Source organism: Canis lupus, chromosome 1, assembly GCF_048164855.1.
Source record: "Canis lupus baileyi chromosome 1, mCanLup2.hap1, whole genome shotgun sequence".
NCBI classification, from domain to species: Eukaryota; Metazoa; Chordata; class Mammalia; order Carnivora; family Canidae; genus Canis; species Canis lupus.
In genome coordinates, this window is record NC_132838.1 from 19,282,335 (window position 1) to 19,304,834 (window position 22,500).

General features: G+C 43.7%; 1 protein-coding gene across 1 annotated transcript; it reads right to left on the minus strand.

The window, feature by feature from the left end:
• Positions 1 to 648: 648 nt before the first annotated feature.
• Positions 649 to 17,437, minus strand: ST8SIA3 (ST8 alpha-N-acetyl-neuraminide alpha-2,8-sialyltransferase 3). The gene is made up of 4 exons (XM_072822402.1): positions 17,124 to 17,437; positions 15,568 to 15,690; positions 12,538 to 13,095; positions 649 to 10,003 (listed from the first exon to the last, which is right to left on the minus strand). Exons 1-4 carry the CDS (start codon positions 17,300 to 17,302, stop codon positions 9,721 to 9,723), a joined length of 1,143 nt encoding a protein of 380 aa, XP_072678503.1. The 5' UTR covers positions 17,303 to 17,437; the 3' UTR covers positions 649 to 9,720.
• Positions 17,438 to 22,500: the final 5,063 nt, after the last annotated feature.

Genomic DNA, 22,500 nt, shown 5'->3' on the forward strand with positions numbered 1-22,500 from the left:
CTGGCTTCTCTCTCTCTCCCTCTTCCTCTGCCCCTACCCCCTGCTCATTCTCTCAAATAAATAAATAAAAATCTTTAAAAAATTTTAAAAATTGTTAAAAAACAAGGAAAGAAAATGCTATGAAGAAAAATAGAACCACGCAAAGGGATGGAGGCTGATGGGGGCATTCAGGGAAGGCTCTATGAGAAGGTGGCCTGAAGAGAGACCAGAATGGGGTGAAGAGGCAAGAGAGAGCCCTGGACCAAGCATCAGGCTGCAATCTCATTCTAACTCCACCACTGACTGTGCGACATGGACCAAGTTCCTAGTGTCCCTTTCTCACCTGATTATTGATTAAATAAAATGATGTGTGTGACTGTACATTCAAGACAGATGTATTATTATTAATAAAGTTTAAGGCCTGTTGCACGATTTGCATAAAGGATAGTGTGTGGGAGTCCTTTTACTGTTTGCTGCTAGTTCATGGCTGAAACAGCCAAGCCCAATCTTCCTGGAGTGGTACAAATCTCCAAGAAGTTTTTAAATCTCCTCAAAACCCAGGGAATGAAAAAAAAAAGAGGGTGCACTTAATCTCTGCATTGGATGCAGTGTGTTAGTGGTGGTGAGGGGGTGGGGGTCTTCCAGACAGGACAGAGACAATCAGCAGTGTTCTCCAATGCACAGTAGAACAGTTTATTTAAAAACAATGCATTCAGTACTGTGTTTGGCACACGAGGCAGTGAGGCAGGTACATTCACACTCAACAGGTATACAAGTAGGGAGCCGTCGAAGCAAATCATTGTGTTTTTGTCACAAACTACAGTCACAATATACACACGATTACCTCTACTAAAGAAAGATGGTCATCCTTGTTGACCAAGAAGGCGGAAGATATTTACATGTTCCTCAGTCCAGCCATGCTGACTCCTCTCAGGTTTCCAAGGCCCTGTCCGTCCGGCACCATGTTTCTCAGGGCAGCTGAGGCCACCTGTCACGGGAGATGGGAGTCCGATCCTAAGGGCCGCAGCTTCTCCCAAAGAGCGAGAGTGCTTCTGATGTAGTTGAGAAGGAGTGAAGTCTTCGATGCCAGTCTTTCAGCATAAAATGGCATTTTCCAAAATAAATGCATCATCAAGTATGTGAGGGGAGGGCTCTATGGTTATGACAATATAAGAAGCATTTATTTTCCCTGATGCATGCTTCTTGCTCATTTCTTTAATAACTTACATTCACTGTTCTCCCACCTTTTGGTTTCATCCTTACTCTGAAAAAAGTTTTTGTTCCTCATTCTACATTGGCATAACATGCTTTAAAGAGATACTGAGATGAAGTGGTGAAACCAAGTAGGTCAAGTGAGAGAAGATATCACAAACATTCTTTTGTCTTGACTTCTGATTTATGCTTCACAATGGATTGTCAGCTTCCCTTCTAAAGAATGGAGGCAGCATGGTGTGCTGGAGTAGAATCAGTGGTCAGGAGACCCAGACTCTAACTGCAGTTAACTAGCTGGGCAGCTAAATCACTTCCTACTTTGTGGACCTCACCTGTTTCATCTCCATGCTGAAGATGTTGATCTAGACCTGAGATAATGTCTAGATCTGTGAAGTTCTGCTATGTTTGTAGTTGACTCTTCTATGTGAATAAACGATGCTGCGTTGTGATGTTTCAATATTTTGTTCTGTGTCCTGGGAGAATTTCAGTGCTAATTGCTGATGCTTGGTGATAGGATCTCAATTCATCAATATAAAGCCCTACCAGGGCCCTTGGCCGGAAGGCTCCTTTTCTGCATAATAAGGGCTTAGATTTGGATTTTGAAATGTGGTTCAAGAGTGTTTAGATGTGGAGACCAATTGTTCTAAGTCTTGCAAAATGATCTAGATTCCAGATTTCAGAGGAAAACCTCCCTTTCCTTTTTGTAAGTACTTCAGTGACTTTGTTCCACATCTACACATGATCAAACTTCTCTCCTATAATCTACCAATTTTTCTAACCTACTTCCCTACCTCAAGATACTATGGGAGTGACTGGTTCCTCAAGGCTGATTTTGCTGTGAATTTGTTCATGACAAAATGGGGCCTGCTATCAAATCCTTTCTGCTTGTGGCTATGGACTTATCTCTTTGGTGTCCAGAAAAAAGCCAGGGGGTGAAGGTATATTTTGTGCCCAGGCTGCATGCAATTTGTTGTGAATACAGAAAAGCATCTGAACATGTACCTGATTCATTTAAAACAAAATGTAGCTTATTCAGTATAAAGAAGCAAGCTCATTTCAATGACTACTAAGAAGTACAGAAAACAGAGGGATACCTTGGCTTTTCAAACATAAGATAGACGATGTTTAAGTTGAGTTTCAAACATTTGTAGTCTAGAAATGCCTTACAGACCCTACAGGATATTTTACTACAGCAAGTAAAGTAGATTTTGCCTGCTATGATCTAATTTTGATTTACTACATAAAGAATAAAAGCCTATGTCCACTTATTATGTTTGAGGAATTAAATACATTTTTTCCCAGTATTGCCTTTCAAAAGATCTAATCAAATCCACCTGAGAATGATTTCCATCAGAAAAACCTTTAATTTGCAAACCAAACTTGTTCTGTGGCTCACCAGAGTATTTGGTTTCTAAACACTCTTGTTAAATGGGGAATTCGCTTACAACTAGTGGGAGCACAACTGCTCAATGCCCAGGGGACTGCAGTGGTAGGTTCTTTCAAGGTCCAGCCTTACACTAGCATAGGTAGGGGCAAGGCATCACATGTTGCCTTCCTCATGTTTACCCAATGGAGTTCTTATTTGTGGTATTTATTGCCCTTCAGAAACTTTTAGGGGGGCAAAAAAGCCCAGCCTGGTGCATATTCGAGCCTTGGGCATGAGGCTTAGCAGGTGTCCCTTAATGAAGTAAAGACATGTGAACCATGGAGCCTCTGCAGGTGTGGCGGGGCTAGGTAAGCTTACTGGATGTCTGTTCTTCTCCTGCTCCTGTGCAAGCACTGATTTCTGCATGCTATGATGGAGAATGAGAAGCAAGTGGACAGGGAAAATTTGAGATTTGGGGAAACAGGCCATGGACTACAGGATATGAGAAAAGATCAGCTAAACATGGTTTCAACTGGCAGTTAAATTAAAGAATGTTTACCTGGAAGCTTGCCCTTAGAGATTAGAAAAACCATGGCTGGTAGTCCCCCAAAGTACTGAGTGGTGTGTTGAGAAGTTCCTAAGAGTCACATGGCTAGGAAATATTTTGAACACTTCAGGGTCCTTAGCCTCAAGGACCCAATAATATACTAAAAATTAGTAGATCTAACTAAAGTAGAAATGCCTCCTTGTGGGGAGGGGGCACTTGGGAGTTTCTCCAAAGCCACTGCCAGCCTCTCCCCTGTTTGGTACTCTCGGACTCAGCAGCTGTTCAGGTGGTGCCGTGCTGGAGCTCCTGAAAACATGTTGTTACATGTTCAGCTGGTTGACATAAAGTTAGTAGCTTGAAACCGTCTATGTTGAGAATATTTATACCACGGAAATTGGCAAGAGCTACACATCAGGGCGCCACCTTTTCCAGATCCAGTTGTGAAATATTTAGCAGCACACCAAAGAGCCGCAATTGTCTCTGACTTCCACAGAAAGAAAATCAAAGGAGGCCTTCAGTAACTCTGATGATTAAAGGCATGTGCACAGCTATCAAAAGGAACCTGGCCAAAATGTCATTAGCATGGTGGCACCTTATTCAACAGAGGTTGATACAGGGCAGCCAGTGACAACTGGTTCAGTTGGTCTTAGAATTTTATACTCAGTCTTAGAATTTTAACTCCTTCAATTTCCTTTTTTGATTGGTTTCATTTTAACCTGAGGATCTTTGCATTTTGCGCATAACCTGTAGGTTAAGAAATCAGACCCCTTTAGGAATATTTTAGGCTCTGGGAATGACATCCAAGTAGAATCTGAATGAGTCATTTAACTTCCCTGTTTCTCAGTCTATCTATTTGTAAAGACGAATGACCTGAGATCTGCCTCTCCTTTTGAAATATCAAAAGCGAAATATAGAGAGCTGGCCTTGGGGTAAAGTATATTAAAGCTATGTCCCTCACTCCGACTGTCTTCAGGCTTGAATCCATTCTGACTAAATTAACCAGTTACTATTTGCTTACAAATCAGTGACAGGTCAATTCAGCCAAAACAGTTGAATAGTTGAATCACTAAGACTGTGTCTATATTGCCATGTATTATGATAACTTCAAGGAACAGATGTGATACTAATTGCATGAGGAGTGATAAGCATTCAGCTACTTTGGTCAAAATGGTATATATGACTTTGCTATATATTATTTGTTTTCAAATGCTGGGGACCTCAGAATTACCTGGGAATCTTTATAAGCTTAGCTTATCCTAGGACATTCTGAGTCAAAGGTCTGGGGTGGGGAGCAAGAGTTGTGTTTTAAAGAGCTCCTCGTGTCATACAGCTTTGTTTGCTGGTGGATCAGCAGCATGATCCAGGTCCTAACCCCATAACCCTATTGTAATCTTAGATTGGCGTCAGCTTTTCTGTGACAGGCTCTTCACTGTGATTTCACTGTAATTAACAACATGAGAATGGGCTTCATTGAGGATAACAACATCTGTTAAAACACGTATCTTCAATAAGAAGTCATCACAATAAAAACAAATTTTAGGATATACTGTGTAATACAATAATGACATTCTAAAATCTTTCCCATTTCAAACGTTAAACCTGTGTGGCAAAGCAATCAGAATGTGGGAGAGGCATATTTAGTTATTTTGATCCTTGGTGTCAATTCACCTATGGCCTTGATTAATTGGGCCACAGAGCCCAGGTAGGTCAGTCAGGTGGCCCAGAGCCTCTAACTCTCTGGCACCTGCGATGCTCCATCTGGGGGTTTTAGCCACATACACACGATCCCAACAATCTTTATAAGCAAAAGCACAGTTCTGCATATTCTGGGAGAAGGAGAGGCTACACAGATACTTTTGCCTAGCACATTTAAACAATTTGAAGAAAAGGGATTTAAGGATCCAGATTTATACAGAAAATTGTTTGGTCTGTTATTTTGCACCAGAAGACTCAGTTCAACATTATTCATTATTCGCATCTTCTTAACATACTAAACTAATGCAATAATGCAAAGTCGGCTGTTGAAATTACTTGCAATGTGGAAGGCATTGACAAAAGTTATTCCTTACCTCAACAGGCCCCAGCTGAAAATAATACACATGGAGCAAAACAACAAGTGAACTTTTCTTGGGTTAAATAAACTGAATACGAATTTTCAAAAGAAGTACATAACTGTTCTCAGGATTCAGCGTTTAAATCGTGCATATATATTGCTAAAACCAGGTTTTATAAAGTGGATATTGAATTACTGGATGAGATTCTAGCTGTCAACTGTGAACTGTCAGTAACTAAATTGTGATTTACCAGAATCATGATTTGCCAAGGGGGTTTTCTCTCATTTCAGGGAAGAATGCAGGTTATTATCAGTGGATGTTGTATGCTTAGGCACCATCTCCCTAACTGTCTACACTGACAAATAAATACTTTTGGGGGGGGCGGTGAGGGAGAATAAATTTTCCTCCTTTACAGTGTACTTTCTGTGCCATGAGGACCCCGGACTAAAATACTTTCTTTTTGGGCCCATCTTCATTTGATGCTGGTAAAGGAGGAGATGGAGAGTCATAAATTTTCCTACTGATTATCTATGTAATCTTGGGAAAATCATTTAGCCTGTTTCTCCAGTTCTCATTTGTAACGTCAAGGATTAGGACTATAGAAGTTGAAAGGCTCTTCCATTTCTGGTATCCTATGGTTCTACAATTCTGTCCCTGCTTCCCCTGACCTCAGGTCAACCTTTCTTTGCTCTTTAAGAGTGCCCAATAACTACTGCTTGGCCCAAAGTCATAAGAAATGCTCTTCCATTCCTTAGCTTCCCCACCAAATTAGGTTAGTCATGGCACTCACATTCGTGGATAACTGGAGGCCCGGACACAAGGAGGCTGGAAGACCCTCTCCCCTCGCACGTCCTGGCTGGCAGCCCCATGGTCACGTGCATGACATCAAGGTCACAGGCAGATGGTACGGCAGTCACAGTCAGCACTGCTAGGCACACACCACTACTAAACATACACCACTTTTACAATGGTCAAGGACACTTAAGACACAGAAGCAAAAGCAGAGGAACTATAAATGTTTTAATCATCAGGTATGGGAAAGATTTCTGGGTCTGGGAGGAATTCTTAATACCTCACTTTAGCTCTCTATCCCGTTTTAAATATCTGCACATGATTCCCAGAATAATCCATGAAAAATGGTTGGTGGACTGGCATTAAGCTGGTCACTAAATGTTTGTGGGTTTTTTTTCCTCCTCTGCAACTGAATTGGTCATTTTTGTAGGTATCATATGCAGATGGCTTGGAGGGCTGTATGGTGAAATTTGTCCCAACATCTGAGGGTGGATTCTGGTGTGAGTATCCCAGCAGAGGAGAGGGTCTGACAAAAGGATGTACTTAACCTGGAACCAAAAAAGCAAGGACAGTGCAAAAGCCAGGGGTTTGTATCTGAGTTGAATCAGGAGTGAGGATTCAATAGTTCTGGATCTTCCTGTTTCACTGCTCTTGACCGCAAAGGCCCGGGAGTTCCAGTTACTTACACCACTGCCTTTCTAATCAGGACTCATGGGACCCGCCAACCCTCTGGTCGTGACAGTGGTTATATAGATTTGATCTTTGAAACGGTCTTTAAAAACAACAAGAGATTGTATATGATCAGCTAGCGGCTGCGTTTCTCTGTGCTGGAACTATTATAGGTCAAGGGCACAATTAACAAAAGTAACAGTAAAAGCTGCCATATATCGAGTGCTTACTATATGCTGAAAACTGGGATAGATCGTTTACCCACATTCGCCACCTAATTTTTCCAATAGGATGGATGTAGGCTGTGCAGAAAGAATTTGTGAGAACTGTGGTTAACCCCTATGGCAGGGCTTGGGGTTTTCTTCAGAGATTTTGGAAGAAAAGGGAAGGGTGGTCTTTTTGGATCAGTTCCAGGAAATCCTGCCTGGAAATGGGATAAGACTGATCTCTAAGAAAAAAAAAAAAAAAAAAAAAAAAAAGACTGATCTCTAAGCCTTCTGTTCTGAGAAACAAGCCTGTTTTCTCAACATTCTGAGTTCCTGTGAAAGCAGCAGATGAAATGATGCTGGAAAAAGTCCCCTTGTTCTGAAGTTAAGATGGAACCAAGAGTGATGTGAGATGTAAAACGTCTTCCTGAACTTAAAAAGACCCCAAAAAACCTCCCAAAAAACAACAGCAACAACAACAAAAAACAAAACAAAAAACAAACAAACAAAAAAACCCAAATGGCATTATGATGAGGTCTACTTTAAAAATCCACATAGAACAATGAACTGTTTTTAGGGATTCTGGTCTTTTGCTCTCTTAATCTGCCTGGTTCAATGTGTCTACATATTTATATTTAGTGAAATCTAATGGGCACATTGGGATTAAAACTCCAGAGTCAGGATCTGGCCCATGTAACATTGGCATTAATATCACTTAGCTGTAACCAAATGAACTAAGTGCTTAGGAAAAGCCAACTAAACACTTCTGTCAGTTATCAATCTCACAGCGATCCTAACAGAGCACAGCATGAACACTGGAGCACTGTCTTCTTTAAAGTGATAGGGAACAAGCATGGGGTGGTTTTGATGCCCATCTAATGATACCAGTGAATTTAAAGGTTTTTTTTTTTTTTTTTTTTTTTTTACCGTCTATTCTCTAATTATTTCAAATATTGAGCTGTGTTATTATTTCCCCTTTTGAAACATCCATTCCTGTCTCTTCCTGTTTGGATTGCCATTCATAGAGCATTGTAAAATGTGTCACAATTGGTTAACACATTTGAACCTGTATGGTTTTTCTTTCACTAGTTAACATCTGTATCTATGTAAGCTGCTCCAGTTAGCTTTCTGGAAAAAAAAAAAAAAAAAAAAAAGGGAGACAGGACAGCTCTGCTTTAGGACCAGGAGGCAGATGAGCATCAGAACTCTGTCTTCTCTTATTGTATTTGGTTTAATTTGCAGCATGATTATACCTTCCCAAAGAGGGACAGTGAGCTGATGACTGAACAACAGCAATTATTTTAAACAGCATTGTAACATTACAAGCAATCTAGGATGAGATTTCTGGAAAAGAAAAAGCTACCCCACCCAGATGTATTACAAATGTGCTTGACTGGCATTTGGAAAGAAGAAAAAAAAAACTCTTATTAAAATTTAACATCAACTTGGCCAGACTTTGGGCTGAACTGGAAGAACAAAGTGCTGCTCAGTGAAAAGCCAGGGATGGGAGTGATGTGATTTCTACTTCTAAGACTGAAATAATAAAAAAAGAGAATGGCCAACTAATTCCTTCATGGCAGGTCTACACAGTTCAAATTTCAAGTGTTATTTTGTACCAAATCTTGCTATTACCCAATGGCTTTTCCTTATGAAAGGCTTAATTTTTAGAGATATACAGATTTAGATATACAGATTTCAGTGGGAAAAGGAACTATCCACTGTCTATAATTGTTTGGAAGAGAACAGATGGTTCTGAGCGGTGCTGGTGGACACAATGATGCTGAAGATGACCTCACCTCAGCACTATTCACATGGTGGCCTGTCCTGGTCAACTTTGAATCTCCTACTTTGCTCTAACCCTCCTGGTTTGCAAAGACTCGGCACGGGCACCATGGTCACAATACTTTAGGTTAGACAGAGATTCCATAAAAGCTTCTAAGCATTCTTCTTCCTTTTCCTCTATATGTTCCAGGCTCTTAAGCTGACTCATTGCGTTTATATTCTGAGAGATTTCCCAGCCAAGTGCTTGGGTTGGGATTGTGGGAGGCACTAAACTCAGGCTGGAATGCCCTTGCCGATGTGGCAATAGAATGATTTGCCATAATGGCACTCATGTCAAGAGATGCAATCCCGCCCATGACATAAATTTTCTTTGTGTTAGTGAAAGATGCACTGCATTATATGCCACTCACCACAGAGGGACCACTCTGCTATAGAACGACTGCATGGACTAAAAGTAATCATAAGGGGATCCATCATGATTTGGTCAGTTTGTCATGAAATATCAAAGTTACCCAGAGCCTTGAACACATTAAACAAGTACAAATGCAACACATACACACAAAGCTAATTTAATATGATTCCTAGCAAATTATTAAACTCCACAGTGATGGGGCAAGGGGTTGTAGGGAAAGAGACCGAGAATGACAGAAATAGAGAGTGAGAGATGAGATATGCAAACAATTTTTTTTTTGTTTCCATTTTAAAGAGTCTGATCCCGCCCAGGCAAAACTGAAATCCTGCCCAAACTGGCCAGAGGCCTGTGACTATGAGGACTGTATCTCAAAGCTGCAGGAACTACAGCTCTAGTCCTCATAAAAAAGGGAGGCAGTTTATTATCAAAATACAAACACGAAAATACTTCAAACCATTTCATTAGCAGCATAGTTCCAAATGCAACATTCCCTTTATCAATCAAGTTTAAATCATGTGGCTTCAACTCATTTGTCTTGCCAAGACCCTTAAAAGAGCAGTGCAAAAGAGGGAGAGAAGACATCTTTCCTTTTAAATGGCAGACAATCTTTATAAGGAATTCTCTAGGGTTCTATTCTGAAGACTATTCCATTTGATTTGGGGCACTTTTTAAATGGCCATTTGGCACTTCTGTTCAGAGTCTTAGGCACAGTGTGACAGAGTCAGCTTGGTGAGCCCTTCCCCATGCATTCGGTACAGCAGCTGGAACTCAGCAGGCAGCTGGTGTGATTCCTGCCACTTGGTGGTAAATTTGGTTCCTTTTTTGTCATAGTAATGGTATGGAAGATCTTCCCTTGTGTTGGGGTCAAATCCAAAAGGCCAGAATCCATACAAGTGGATCTCTTCACATATTGCTGATGCAAGGGTGTACATAAGAATACCTGTGCTCAGCCGTTTGGGTGACAAATGTTTGTTTTTCCAGTACCTGTGGAATAATAAGTACATGTGGATTCAGAGGCCAGTGCTGATTTCAATCGGAGAAGGTCAATATGACTGGGCCAGGAGATGGATTTGTACATGTAACTGAAATAGTACTTGGCTTTTCTGCCCTCCCCTCCCCTCCCCCTAATAGTACTGGCTTTGAATCTATCTTTTAGACTACAGAACACCTCTGGGCAGGACTGGCTACATAATTTGTGAGACCCAGCATAAAATGGAAATGTGGGCCCTTCCTTCAAAATTCACTGAGATTTTCAAGAGGGAGATAGTAGAGCATTAAATCAAGCACTGGACCCTTCTGAGCACAGCTTCTGTGTGACTGACTGTACAGGCTGTACATGTCTGATGCCAGTCCTACCTCTCAGTTGTCCTAAGGAGTGGTGGCTCTGACTCGGTGGTGACAACGTAGAAGGCCAGGAATGAGAATGACTATGTTTCTCATAGTCATTAACCTAAGGGCACCTCCTGTGTCACTCTCTTACTCTAGAGATTAAATCTTTCTTATTTGGTCTGGAGAGAGTGTGGGGATTTATTTTTCTGTACCTTCTTATAAAAAAAACCATATTCTCTGTTCCTTTGTTTACTAGCTAGGAGCTCCAGAGCCCTTCTTAAGCATGCCGGGGTCTAAGAAAAGTATTTAAACACTTTCTGAATTAAAAAAAAAAAAAGTTAAATTGTGGCTATTTTCCTTCCAATTCCTTTGCATATTTATACAGTAGTTTGAAACCTTCCTACCTATACTACCACATATTTGAGAGTGCTGGTGTGTGTGTGTGTGTGTGTGTGTGTGTGTGTGTATCATTAGCTATGCAGGCAAAATTAAACTGTTCATGAATCAAGTTTCTATGGACTGTATTTCCTTTGAGTTTTCATTGAAGCAAGGTATTTGGTTCAAGCCCGAGTGACGGTGAAGACTTATGGCTAATTCCACGGTCCTTCTGAAAAGCTGGGGGCAGGACAGGCCACACAGGCCAATTTCCTGAAGTTTCCAAGCATGTGTAGTTCTTTACTACTTGAAAGCTTCATACATAGATCTTTCCCCATTCCAGTTGAAATTTAAAAGTTTAGTCTTGGCTTTTCTTACCTAGGAAGTTAGAATGACTTCTGACAATTCTTTTGGTATGGCTGAACTTAAATAAAGCAAGAGGGGAGCAAAATGATGTGGTCAAAAGACCAGAGGAGGACAGGTTAGTGGGGGGTCTGGTTTCTAATTCTGTTTCTGCCCATTTTGGGCAGTGACATTGGGTAAATAGCTCCTTTTCTTTGTACCTTAGTTGATTCATCTTTAAACTTAGGAGTTGGGCTACATTACTTCTCAAAAAAATGACGATACATCCTGGGAAACTAGGATAGTCCCAAATTTTATTATCCTGTTGTCATTATTAATAGCACCCTCTTTCTCTCAAAGACAAAGTTCCAGTTTAGACTATATATTATAATCCTAACCCTACCTGTTAGATATATACCACTTGATTAGATGATAATTCCTCCTTCTGTGAGAGGTCAACTAAACAGATCTTAAGTTTGGGAGACTTTAGAGGATTATAGGATGGAGATAAAAATCTTTAGAAATCCCTGGTTACCAGTCCTCCCAGAACTCATTTTAACTCATAGGACTATCTGGACAGTATGTTAGGACACGGAGGCTATTTGTAGACAGGAAATTAGAGTTGAGGCAGTTTCCTCAGATGATTTAAAGAAAAAAACCTTACAATCAATTTTGCTTTATAAAATTCCCTGGACAGGGGCTCTGAATTCTGCCTACACATTAGAATCATCTGGAGAGTAATTAAGAAAAACAGGTATGTGGGCCTTCCCCCTGCCCCCTTCCAGATAAATTTACATTAGAATTCCTTGAAGTAGAAACAAGCAACAGTATTTTTAAAAGTTCTCCAGGTGATTCTAATGTACAGAGTTAAGACTCATCAGAATAGACAAAAAAAAAATTGAATTTCTGGTCAATCTCTTTATCAAATTATAAGGCATAACAACAAGCTCATAAAATACCCTTCACATGTTTTGGCACTGAAATCCCAAATGATAAAGGCTGATTATACAATTTATGATTTTCTAGTCTTGGACATCGATAAAACACCCAAATATCAAAAAAAAGGGACATTTTAAGTCAATTGCATCATTTTTTAGAAAACTACTTGGTTTGTCTAATTTTGCCATTGGCATTATCGGGGCCTAGCTATCCATTTAAAGAAAATTCTTGATTTTTGATGATTTCCATGACTGCCGGTCAGGCTTACCACCAAGATAGGAGACAGGAGGGAATAGAGAGGGGAGACCGATGAAACACCAATTTCCCCATTTGGCACTTGTTACCAGCTGGGGGTAGAAGATAGAACTTCTTACCTAGAATGATTCATTCTTTCATTACAAAAACATAAGAGTTTGCCCTAAAGTGCTAAGCTAACAACAAGTAACTAATCAGATACCTCCCACCCCCAAGAGATTACAATATTGATTTGCCATCTGGTGGGGTAAGACTTAAAGGCAATAAAATATACACACCTGTTGACATGTTGCATTATATTTCCAGGCCAAGCCAATTGGACCTTTAACTGACCTCTGTGTTCAACAAAAAAGTCAACTAATGTCCTGGTAACAGTTGCTGAAGTGTGGAAGAAAAATGCAGGGATCCAAAGAATGGCCCCATCGAGCTTTTTTAAACTGAGGAAAAAGTTGTTACGGTCCTGAATGGTCAAAAGATTGTTGTAATATTTTTCCAGAATGCTGGGGTTGAAGGTGGTAAGGTTGGTTTTCCTTCCAACATCTCTTTGGAAAGCCTCCGTAGGGGCAAAATTGCAACGGAAAACAAAATCTGACTTATCTATTTCTTGTCCACACCGGCTCCCTGTCAGGATCCCACTATTTCCAACCACAGCACAGATATTAAAATGCTTATTCACAATGGGTGATACATCTGGAAGCAGTGATCGGAAGTTATTGCTAATAGAGAAAACATATTTATGGCTGGAATAATCATAGTGCATCAGTTGTCCGATCCGAACACTATTCTTGGTCAAAGAAAAATTTTTTATTACATCGACATGCTGAAGAATTTCTTGCCTAAAATGAAAAGAAATTCATTAAATGCATCCCATTCAAAAGAACTGATTTTCCATCTTATGTCTTATGCTGCCATTCCATTCAGACAAGAATCGTAGGTACATCGTATCCAAGAAAGATTATACATTCATAGTGATTGTGGTTGTTGGGGAAAAGACTGCTTCAGAATCCACAGACATGCTAATTTCTCAGCCAAGTTCTGGATGTAATCCTTCAAGGCTTATCAGTGGTGTAACTTACAGTTCTAGCTGCCATTCTTTGGTTTTCTGTTCCACGTGAAAAGTATATTTGATCAAGGAGGAGGCATAGGCCAAACTATGTCAGAAAATACAGGGAGACAATTTACACAGGCTCCAAAGAGCTCACATGAATGCACAAACACTGGTGACTTAGAGTTTGTAACTAGGGACTACTTGCTTGCTATTGGACTGCAGTGTTCAAGGAATATCAAATATCGCTGGTATCCAAATAAGAGCCAAATAGCTATGAGTCAGTATAGTACTATCTATTATTAAAATATGGAAATGGTAGTATCAGTGAGTGTAGTTGAATATTTAATAGAAATGAGATGATAATCTCATTAAGGTCCTTTGAATAATGAAACAGGAGTATTTTTCTGCTTGATTGTATAGAAACACAATTTAGCTGGAGTAACCTAATCCTTAGAAAAAGAGGCTATGGTAAACGCTGAAAATGTGTGTATTTTCTAAGAATTCAGAGGATAAACCAGGCAAGGGTGATACTTAGCACTAATTTCAGGTTGCCTTCATGTTGAGCTTTAAGTAAAAGTAAGCATTTCCTCTTAAAGTTTCAGCTATTTAAAATATTTAAGAGAGACCAATAATATGTTACTTTGCTACTGGATTCTCTAATTCCAAGAAATCACAATGTGAATTTCCTTTGTCTTTTGCCTAAAAAATAAAAGGACTGAAGCTAAATGTTTTGTATATCATCACTTTACCTGGAACTTTATTTTAAAAAATTTCTTCATTTGTCAAAGTATAAAGCAACATAAACTGAAAGCTTTAATCTAAAACCTCCAAAGTTACTGATACTGCTCTTTACAAACTATTCTTTACCTGTTATAAAGGTAAATTTAAAATGATACTGGGAAAATTAGAGCCTGTGAAATAGATGGATTGAAAGGAGGGAAGTTTTGAGAAGGAAATATTGTTCTGACTGGTCGTGGCCTAGTGTGGGAAGAAAATTCTTATTCAGTTAGAAATATGTTTTGGGGAAGGTATTATGTATACTGCCATTAAAGTTTTCTGTGTTGTCTCTAGAACTAATATTGGCCTAGGAACTGAATAGTTTAAAAGAAAGGCACATCTGTGGTTTTAGAATTAATTATTGCCAGGGAGTAAATTTCTAATTAAACAGCATTTAAAAAATTTTAATAATAATCACATGACTATATCAGCTTTTCAAGTAAACAACATTTTCATGACACCATACATATCTAGTGAATTTAATTCTGTCATTAACTTAAAAAAGAGTGCAGAAACCAGAAATGCTATGACCAAACACAACCCTCTAAACCACTAAACCCTCTAAGTGTAAAATAAGTATTCACACCCCTAATGAATACACTAGATGGCTCACATTCCATTTAGCAGCATAATAATCCCACCAACAAGGAAGGAGTAATGACTTATCTGGGGGTTGCTAAGAGGAGACCAGAATCACTCAAGATAAAAAATTTGAATAAATCTCATTCTTTCCCACCTCACACACAGACACACACACACACACACACACAAACCCCATACATACACACACATAAACTCCCTCATGTACAAACAGGCTGTTATAAGACAACCTATAAAAATGATGTTGGATAGCTTTTATAATATGTTAAGGGCTATAAAGGTTTAATGAAAACAAATAGGTAAAACCAAAACAAAACCATACTTAGATACCTGCATATATTTAGGCTAAGATTTTTCACTAATAATTGACAGGGGCAGATTATGGTATTTGCTGCTGCGTGTTTCAGGGTGAGACAATTCTATTTTATTACATTAAGAAATATTTTTTTCTCAGTGGGAGAATGAAATGCCTTAGGTGGTCTTTATGCAATTAACTTTTTATGTATGTATGTATGTATGTATGTATGTATGTATGTGTATATGTATGTATCTAGTAGATGGCTTTGGCAGTATTACCCATGCCTGTTAACTGTAAATCATTGTGCTCAATTAAGCCCAAGTTAGGGAGGATATTGGAAATGTCTTTTTCTCTTCCATTCAAATTGGTCTTCTTGATGTTTTCTTTTTAGGAGAGGGCACTACATGCATAAAGAGGGGTTACCAATCAGCCTTTGTGCAGTCAGGCTGAGTAGACAATGCAAATAACACCTCGGGATGAGGGGCAGATTTTACTTTTTTTTTTTCTTTTTTTTCTTTTTTTGCATTATTTTGTTTTGAACTCCAGAATTCAAAACCACTTTCGGATCTTTTCCCCCTATCCTACCTTTGATGCAAAAACGCTGTCCGATTAAATGTCCACTTAGAAGGTTTCTCCTGGAGTTCGTGGGTCAGAGAATTCGTAATGGGCACAAAAGACGGATCTAGAAACTTCAGCGCAAACTGTGACCTGGAGAGGAGCACGAGTACACAGACAGGCGAGCTGGCCTCAGCTGGGGCGGCCGGGGTGGCGGGTAGAGCCCCGGCGGCTGGGGCGCGGCGGGGGGGCGGGGGGGCGGGGGGCGCGCACCTGGCGCACGCGCGGGCCGCATCCCGGCCGGGCCGCTCTCCTTCGGTCCCCTCTGGCTCCCACGCACGCCCGGGGCGGGGAGGGAGCAACCCGGGGAAATCCGCCTCCATTGTCCACCCCTGGTGCGGGAGAGACCGTAAGATGGCCGTCTGCGGAGAGCAGGGCCGGGAGCCGGGCCCGCGGCGCCGGGAGGCCCGGGCGTCAGCACCGCGGACAGCGCCCCCCCCCCCCCCCCCCCCCCCGGGGGCGGACGCGCGGATGGTCGGAGAGAGGCCGAGGATGCCGGAGACCGGGGGGGCCGGGGGCGGCTCCGGCCTTAACCTCTTAGTTCCCGAGCCTCGCTGACTTCGCTCCCTGTCCCCGCCCGGGGACCCCCCCCCCCGCCCCCCGCCCCGGGGCCGCGAGCCTGCTCCGCTCTTGTTGCCCCGATCCGGCTTCCCTGGGCCGCGTGGACCACAGGTTGCCCGCTGTGTGCGACACCTGCCCGCAGGAGGGCCCCCCGGGAGAGCTCCTAAGGGTCACGGGAAGGCGCAGGGGCTCTCGAGGGGTCGCGCCGGGCTGCACCTGGCGCCTTCCCGGTGCAGCCCCTCGCCCGGGGTGACCCGGCCCAGGGGCGAGGGCGGGCGGCCCCAAGGAGGCTGCTTCCCGCAGAGGGCGGAGGGATCGCAGGATCCGGGAAAGGCCGTGGGGGAGGGGAGGGGAGGGGGCGGGGGCGGGTGCCTGGAGGCAGCAGGGGGAAGGGGAAATGCCCCGGGGGCTTCAGGGGGACAGGCCGCGCCGCGTTTGCTGGGGTGTGGGTGGGGGGAGAGGAGCGAGGACCGCGCCAGGGGAGTCCAGCGCCTGCGCCATTGAGGACGCCCTGGGCCGCCGAGTCCGGCCGCCGAGCCCGCGGACGCCGCACCGGGAAGGCGCTCAGCTCAGGCAAGAGCATCTCCCGGCTCGGCGCCCCCTACACGCGCACACACGCGCGCACACACACACACACACGCACGCACTGCCTCTCCCTCCATCATCGTTCTCCTTAAACCCTCCCCCCATTTTTGAGATGGGGGAAGGGATGCCGAGGAGGAATAACGAGAAATGCAATCCCATCGATTAGGACCACGGCTTTTAGGGGCTTTGGTTCAAAAAAAGAAAAAAAAAAAAAAAGGACGGGGGGTGGGTAGGGAGGATCAGAGAGGGGAGTGGAAGGACCACGCAGTTATCTTGCCCAAAGTGTGTCGGAGAAGCCAAAACACCCCCTGCCCGGTTCCCCCTCCCCTCCCCCCGCAAACCAGGTACCCGAGGCCGCTCAGACCGGGGCCCGCACTCACCGGAACCCCGCGTGGAACATGTACATTCGGGGCGCCCCCGGGTTGGCGTACTTGGGAGTGGTGAAGATGTTCTCCTTTTTCAGGGACACGTAGCTGATGAGCGATAGGATCAGCAGGGCGACGCTGAGCATGACCAGCCCCAGCACACTGGCGACCCGGGCCATTTTGCAGTGTCTCATCCCGGGCTGCGCCGGGATCAGGGGAAGCAGGGGAGTCGGTCCATGGAGCGGCCGGCAGCTCGCCGGCGTGCCAGCGTGTGCGTGTGAGTGTGTGTGTTCGCGCGCGCGTGTCGGCGCGTGTGGCGGGGGAGGGGGGCCGGGCCGGGGCGCCGCGGAGGCCCGGGGAGGGGGGGGGCAGGAGCCCGCCGAGAGCCGACCCCGGGCAGGGCGGGTGCCGGAGGGTCTGCGCGGCTGCGGCGGGGGCGGGGGGCGCGGGCGCGGGGCGTCCCCGGCCGCGGCTCAGGCTCCCCCGCGCGTGGCCCGCGCGCCTGCCGTCGCCGCCGCCGCCTGCAAGATGGATGTGGTTGGAATAACGCGACGGTTGGGTCTAAGCCCGGGGATTTAATTAACGAGCCCTCATCTCCCAAATAAGCGGGGGGAGGGGGGCCCAAGGAGGGGAGCTGGGGCTGGAAGGCGCAGCCCGCGTCACTGGGCTCCCCCGGCGAGGGTTGGCGCGACCAGGTGCCCGTGGCCACACGGGATCCCGGACTTGCTGCAAAAGACCCTTCGTTACTTTGTAAATGTGTTCAGGGTGGGGTGGTAAACAACTGCACTTGCCGTCCTGCAGGTTATTCAGCAGCTGCGCGCTTCTCCGAGACGCAGAGACGGCGCTTTTAGGAGGAGACACCCTTGCAAGCTCCTCTCCTCGGCACCGGCACCGAGGCACCGCCCTGAGCCCCACGCGGCCCAGCAGCCCAGCACCCCAGCAGGCCAGCACCCCAGCAAAGACGCCCCAACAGCTGCTGGGCCAGCCTGCCTTGTGAGCGCTTCAAACCTCCCTGGAATTTTCCAGAATCTCTCCCCTATCCACTTCCTGTGCCCATGACATACATTTTTTTTTCTCTCTCTTTCTCTCTAAAAGATGGGCAGTGCCTAGCAAGGTTATGAGGTGAGCTGTGAGTGTGGAGGGCCTTGTTCTAGCACACAGCAGGTGGCCCGGCCCGGTTGACCAGGCCTGGAGCAGTACTTCCTGATTTAACTCTACACTGCCCACTCTCCTGACCCATCCCCTGGGCCAGCTCTTGGGGATGGGCCACCAGACAGCCTTGTGGGGGCCAGAAGCTAAAGGCACTATAAACTTTATAAATGCACAGAATTCTCTTGTGAAGGAGCTCAAGAACCAGGTAAGAGAGGCTGCCTCTAAGAGTGGAAGGAAAGCTCACCGCCTAACACTTTGCATTGCTTGACCTTCAGTTTGTTTTAGGATATTCGTATGTTGCCTGTTTTAATATTCATTGGAAATAAAAATTAATTCATTTTCAGTCAGGCTGCTGGATGCTGGGGCAACCCACATATTTCTTGAGTTCTGTTCTTTGCAATTAGCTTGTGGCTTCTTCCACTCTCGTCTTGTGCTTAGCCTGGTCCTTCCAATACTGGTCAATAAGCACTAATGAAAGAAGCTGGAGGTGAGAAACTGGCCTCTGAGAACCTTTTCCAGTAAGGCAAATGGATACTTTCCGAGATGGTTATGATTTCTTTCTCTCCTGAACTTCTTGCTTTATGGACTCTGGTGGACCTAATGTTATGATCTCTCTCTGGACCTCAAATTCCTCAAAGGGCTGAACTCCTGGACCGTAAACTACTGCAAAGCCAGGGCCCCATCTTCTTCCTTGCTATTTGCTCATACTGGCCAGAAGTTGTCCCATGTAGAGGGCACGCTTAATAAATATTTGAGAACTGAATAAGGTCCCCTGTGAAAAACACGTGTCCAGTTGTGGACAGTGGCATTGCAAATGTTTGTTTTCAATGAATGACAAAGGCAGTTGCTCATTTTTCACTCATAGAAGACATTTCATACCAAAATCTAAAAATGTGGAATGGGGTGCGTGGGTGGCTCAGTCTGTTAGGCATCCAGCTTTTGATTTGGCTCAGGTGGTAATCTTGGGGTCAGGAGGTGGACCCCTAAGTCGGGCTCCATGCTAGATGTGGAGCCTGGGATTCTCTCTCTCCCTCTCTCAAAAAAAAAAAAAAAAATTTAGAAAAGTAAAATGTGGGCCAAAAGGACACAAATAATCTTCTTTTTCTCATGGAGCTTTCTTTATTTAAAAAATGTTAGAAAAAGCCTGTACATCTGTATATGATGAATACTCAAATCCTATTTTTTGAATAATTACTATAGTTTCTTTTAATGAGAAGAGCATATAAATATAGTATAAAAGGCTAAAAGGAGTAAGATCTTCCCTTAGAGAGCTATCTAGGAATTACACATATTAGAAAAACTCTTCTTGATCAAGAAGTCAGAGAACATGCCATGGAGCCCAGAGTAAAGGTTACACTTTCCGGCTCTGGAGCCAGCAGACCTGACTTCGGAAGCTTACTCTGGCACCTACAGCTGTGTGACCTGGGCTAAGTTATCAGCCTCCTTGTGTTCCACGCTCCTCATCTGCAGAATCAGGATAAAAACCTTCCAGGAGTTGGGGGAAGATGAAACAAGGCATGTAAAGGCTTTGGCACAGCTCCGGGTATATTAAGCTGTTAATAAATATGAGCTAAACAGCTTGGGCAAGTTTACAGTGTCTTTCTCTGACCTCATAAATGACCCACTACAGAATGTATGGGAAGGGATGAACTTGGTGAGGCACTGTCATACAGGAAACGGTAAAAATCAAGAAGTTCTTTGGTTCTTTTTTAAAAAAAACAACATAATAGGCTTTCCTGGGACATATGATACAGACTCATTCTATCTGGATTTAAAGGTTGATATATTGCTTATGTTAGGCATACCTTTGTGAATCTTCTAAAAAAAAGTCCTAGTAGGATGATTCCCATATTGCATATGGGTCACTGAAAGTCCTATGATATAAAAAGGAACCAATTAGCCAGAAAATAAACCAGCGTGCAGGAATCCTGTGCCAGGCCTAAAGGTGAAAACGACAATTGCCAGAGGGAAAAAATTCTGGGGATGGTGCCTCGCAGAGCAACTGCAGTATTGGTCATGGAGTTTTTCAAGCCTGGGTTGATAGCTACTTAGTAAATTAAAAAATAATTAGGAATTTCTGCAGAATATCACTTAACAAGTTTCATTAGAAATGAGAGCTTAGGAGTTATGAGCATAGGAGAGTGAAAACAAGAAATACAGAAATGAAAGACCTCTCTGACTTATGTTTTCTAGGGGAACCATTGTTTTGGACACAAGTAATTCCCTCTCCCCCTCCATGAGTGCCCACCTTTTGCAAACATGGCTCTGTGACCCTGTCTAGTTCCTCACCAACTCGTATCTACCCAGAGTAGATTTCAGGCATTTTAGATGGGAAAGCTGGGAAGGATGATGTCTTTTGTTAGAAAGAGCTTCATTCAAGGGCACCTGGGTGGTTGAGCGTCCAGCTCAGGTCATGATCTCAGGGTCATGAGATGAGGCCTCACACTGGGCTCCACACTTAGTGCGAAGTCTGCTCAAGATTTTTTCCTTCTCCCTCTGCCCCTCTGGCCTGTGCTCTCTCTCTAAAAATAAATAAATAAATCTTTAAAAAAAAAGAGAAAAAGAGCTTCGTTTATTCATTTATTTCTGTTTTCTTTCATCAATTCATTAAATAAAATGTGTTGGTTATCAGACACCTTGCTGGACAGATAAAGGGTTATGGGATCCCTGGGTGGCGCAGCAGTTTAGCGCCTGCCTTTGGCTCAGGGCACGATCCTGGAGACCTGGGATCGGATCCCACGTCAGGCTCCCGGTGCATGGAGCCTGCTTCTCCCTCTGCCTATGTCTCTGCCTCTCTCTCTCTCTCTCTGTGTGTGACTATCATAAATAAATAAAAAAAAATAAAAATAAATTTAAAAAAAGGGTTATGAAATCGTCCTTGACCTCCAAATGCTTATGGTCTTACAGGAGAGAGAGGAGTAAGCGTAACGGCAGTACCATGTAAGCAGGCACTGCTATAGAGTAGGCATATTGCTAGTACTCTGGAGAGCTCAATAATACAGGGCTGATGGGGGAACTAGGGGGATGAAATGTGACGGGTTGGCAGGGTTCTCCATAGAGAGCAACATCTGAGCTGGGTTTTAAAGTATGAGTAGGATTATTAGGTGAAGAGGCTAAAAAAGGAGGCAGGGAAGATTAGAGTGGGCTTGAGGAACACCAAGAGATATGAGGTGACTGACTGCCACAAAAAAAGAAGAGCCTAGAAAGGGAGTGAGGACCAGATTGTAAAGGGTCTTGGATGACGTGCCTAGGAGTTGGCTGTGTTCTTGGTAGCTCTGCTCACAACTGCCCAACATTTAGGAGAGGAATGGCTCAATCTAATTTGCACTGAATGGATATAGGAGCAGCTGGAGGCAGGCCCGTGGGGAGATGGGAACAGCAGCTGCTCATGTGGACATCAGCTGATGTGTCCTGTCCGCATGCAAGAAGCAGCAGCGTGCCTTAATTTTTCAAAGTAGCAATTGATCATTTTCTGTGAGGAGATACTCACTCCTGAGTAAGGTGCCAGGGAGTTGACTTTTGGAAAGGCAAGTGACCCCTCCTAGATGACATGGATATCATAGTCCATGGAGCTCAGGGACAGTTGAGCTCTTCAATCACATGTGACTGGAGTTCTTTCAGCACATTACTGCGTGATTTCTTAGTTTCTGGTAGGTCTAACAGTGGCCACAGGGAAAGATTTTGGGCTTTGGGCGTTTTCTACCTCCTATTTTCCCATGGAAGATACTTTATGAGCCCAGAGATGAGAAAGCCCTTGTAGCCAAAGAAAGCTTCACAAAAGCCTTCAGATGGAACTGAGGTGAGAAAGATGCATGGAAGTTTCTAGAGGTGGAGATGGTAGCAGAGGGCAGGGCAGGCAGGGGTAACCAGGCTGAACAAAGATGCAGAGGCAGAAGAGAGATAGGTACGTTGGGACCAGCAAATAGATAAGTCCACTTGGAATAAAGTGAAAAAAGTCAAGATGTAGAGAGCACTTATTATGTGCCAGGAGCCTTTTATACATAATCTGTAAATCTTCACCCCAGTCTGGAGAGGAAGGTATAATTATTTTCACTTCATAGTTGAGGAAACTGATGTTAATGATTTTGCTCAAGGTAAAACCTCTTTTACCTCTAAAGCCCACTCTTTCTGCTATTCCATACTGCTTGTAAGTGGTTCCCGAGACAGCTGGAAATGTGTGCAGCCCTGGGAAATTTGAAAACATCATCTTTTGAGAGTGAGAATCAGTTACACTAATGAT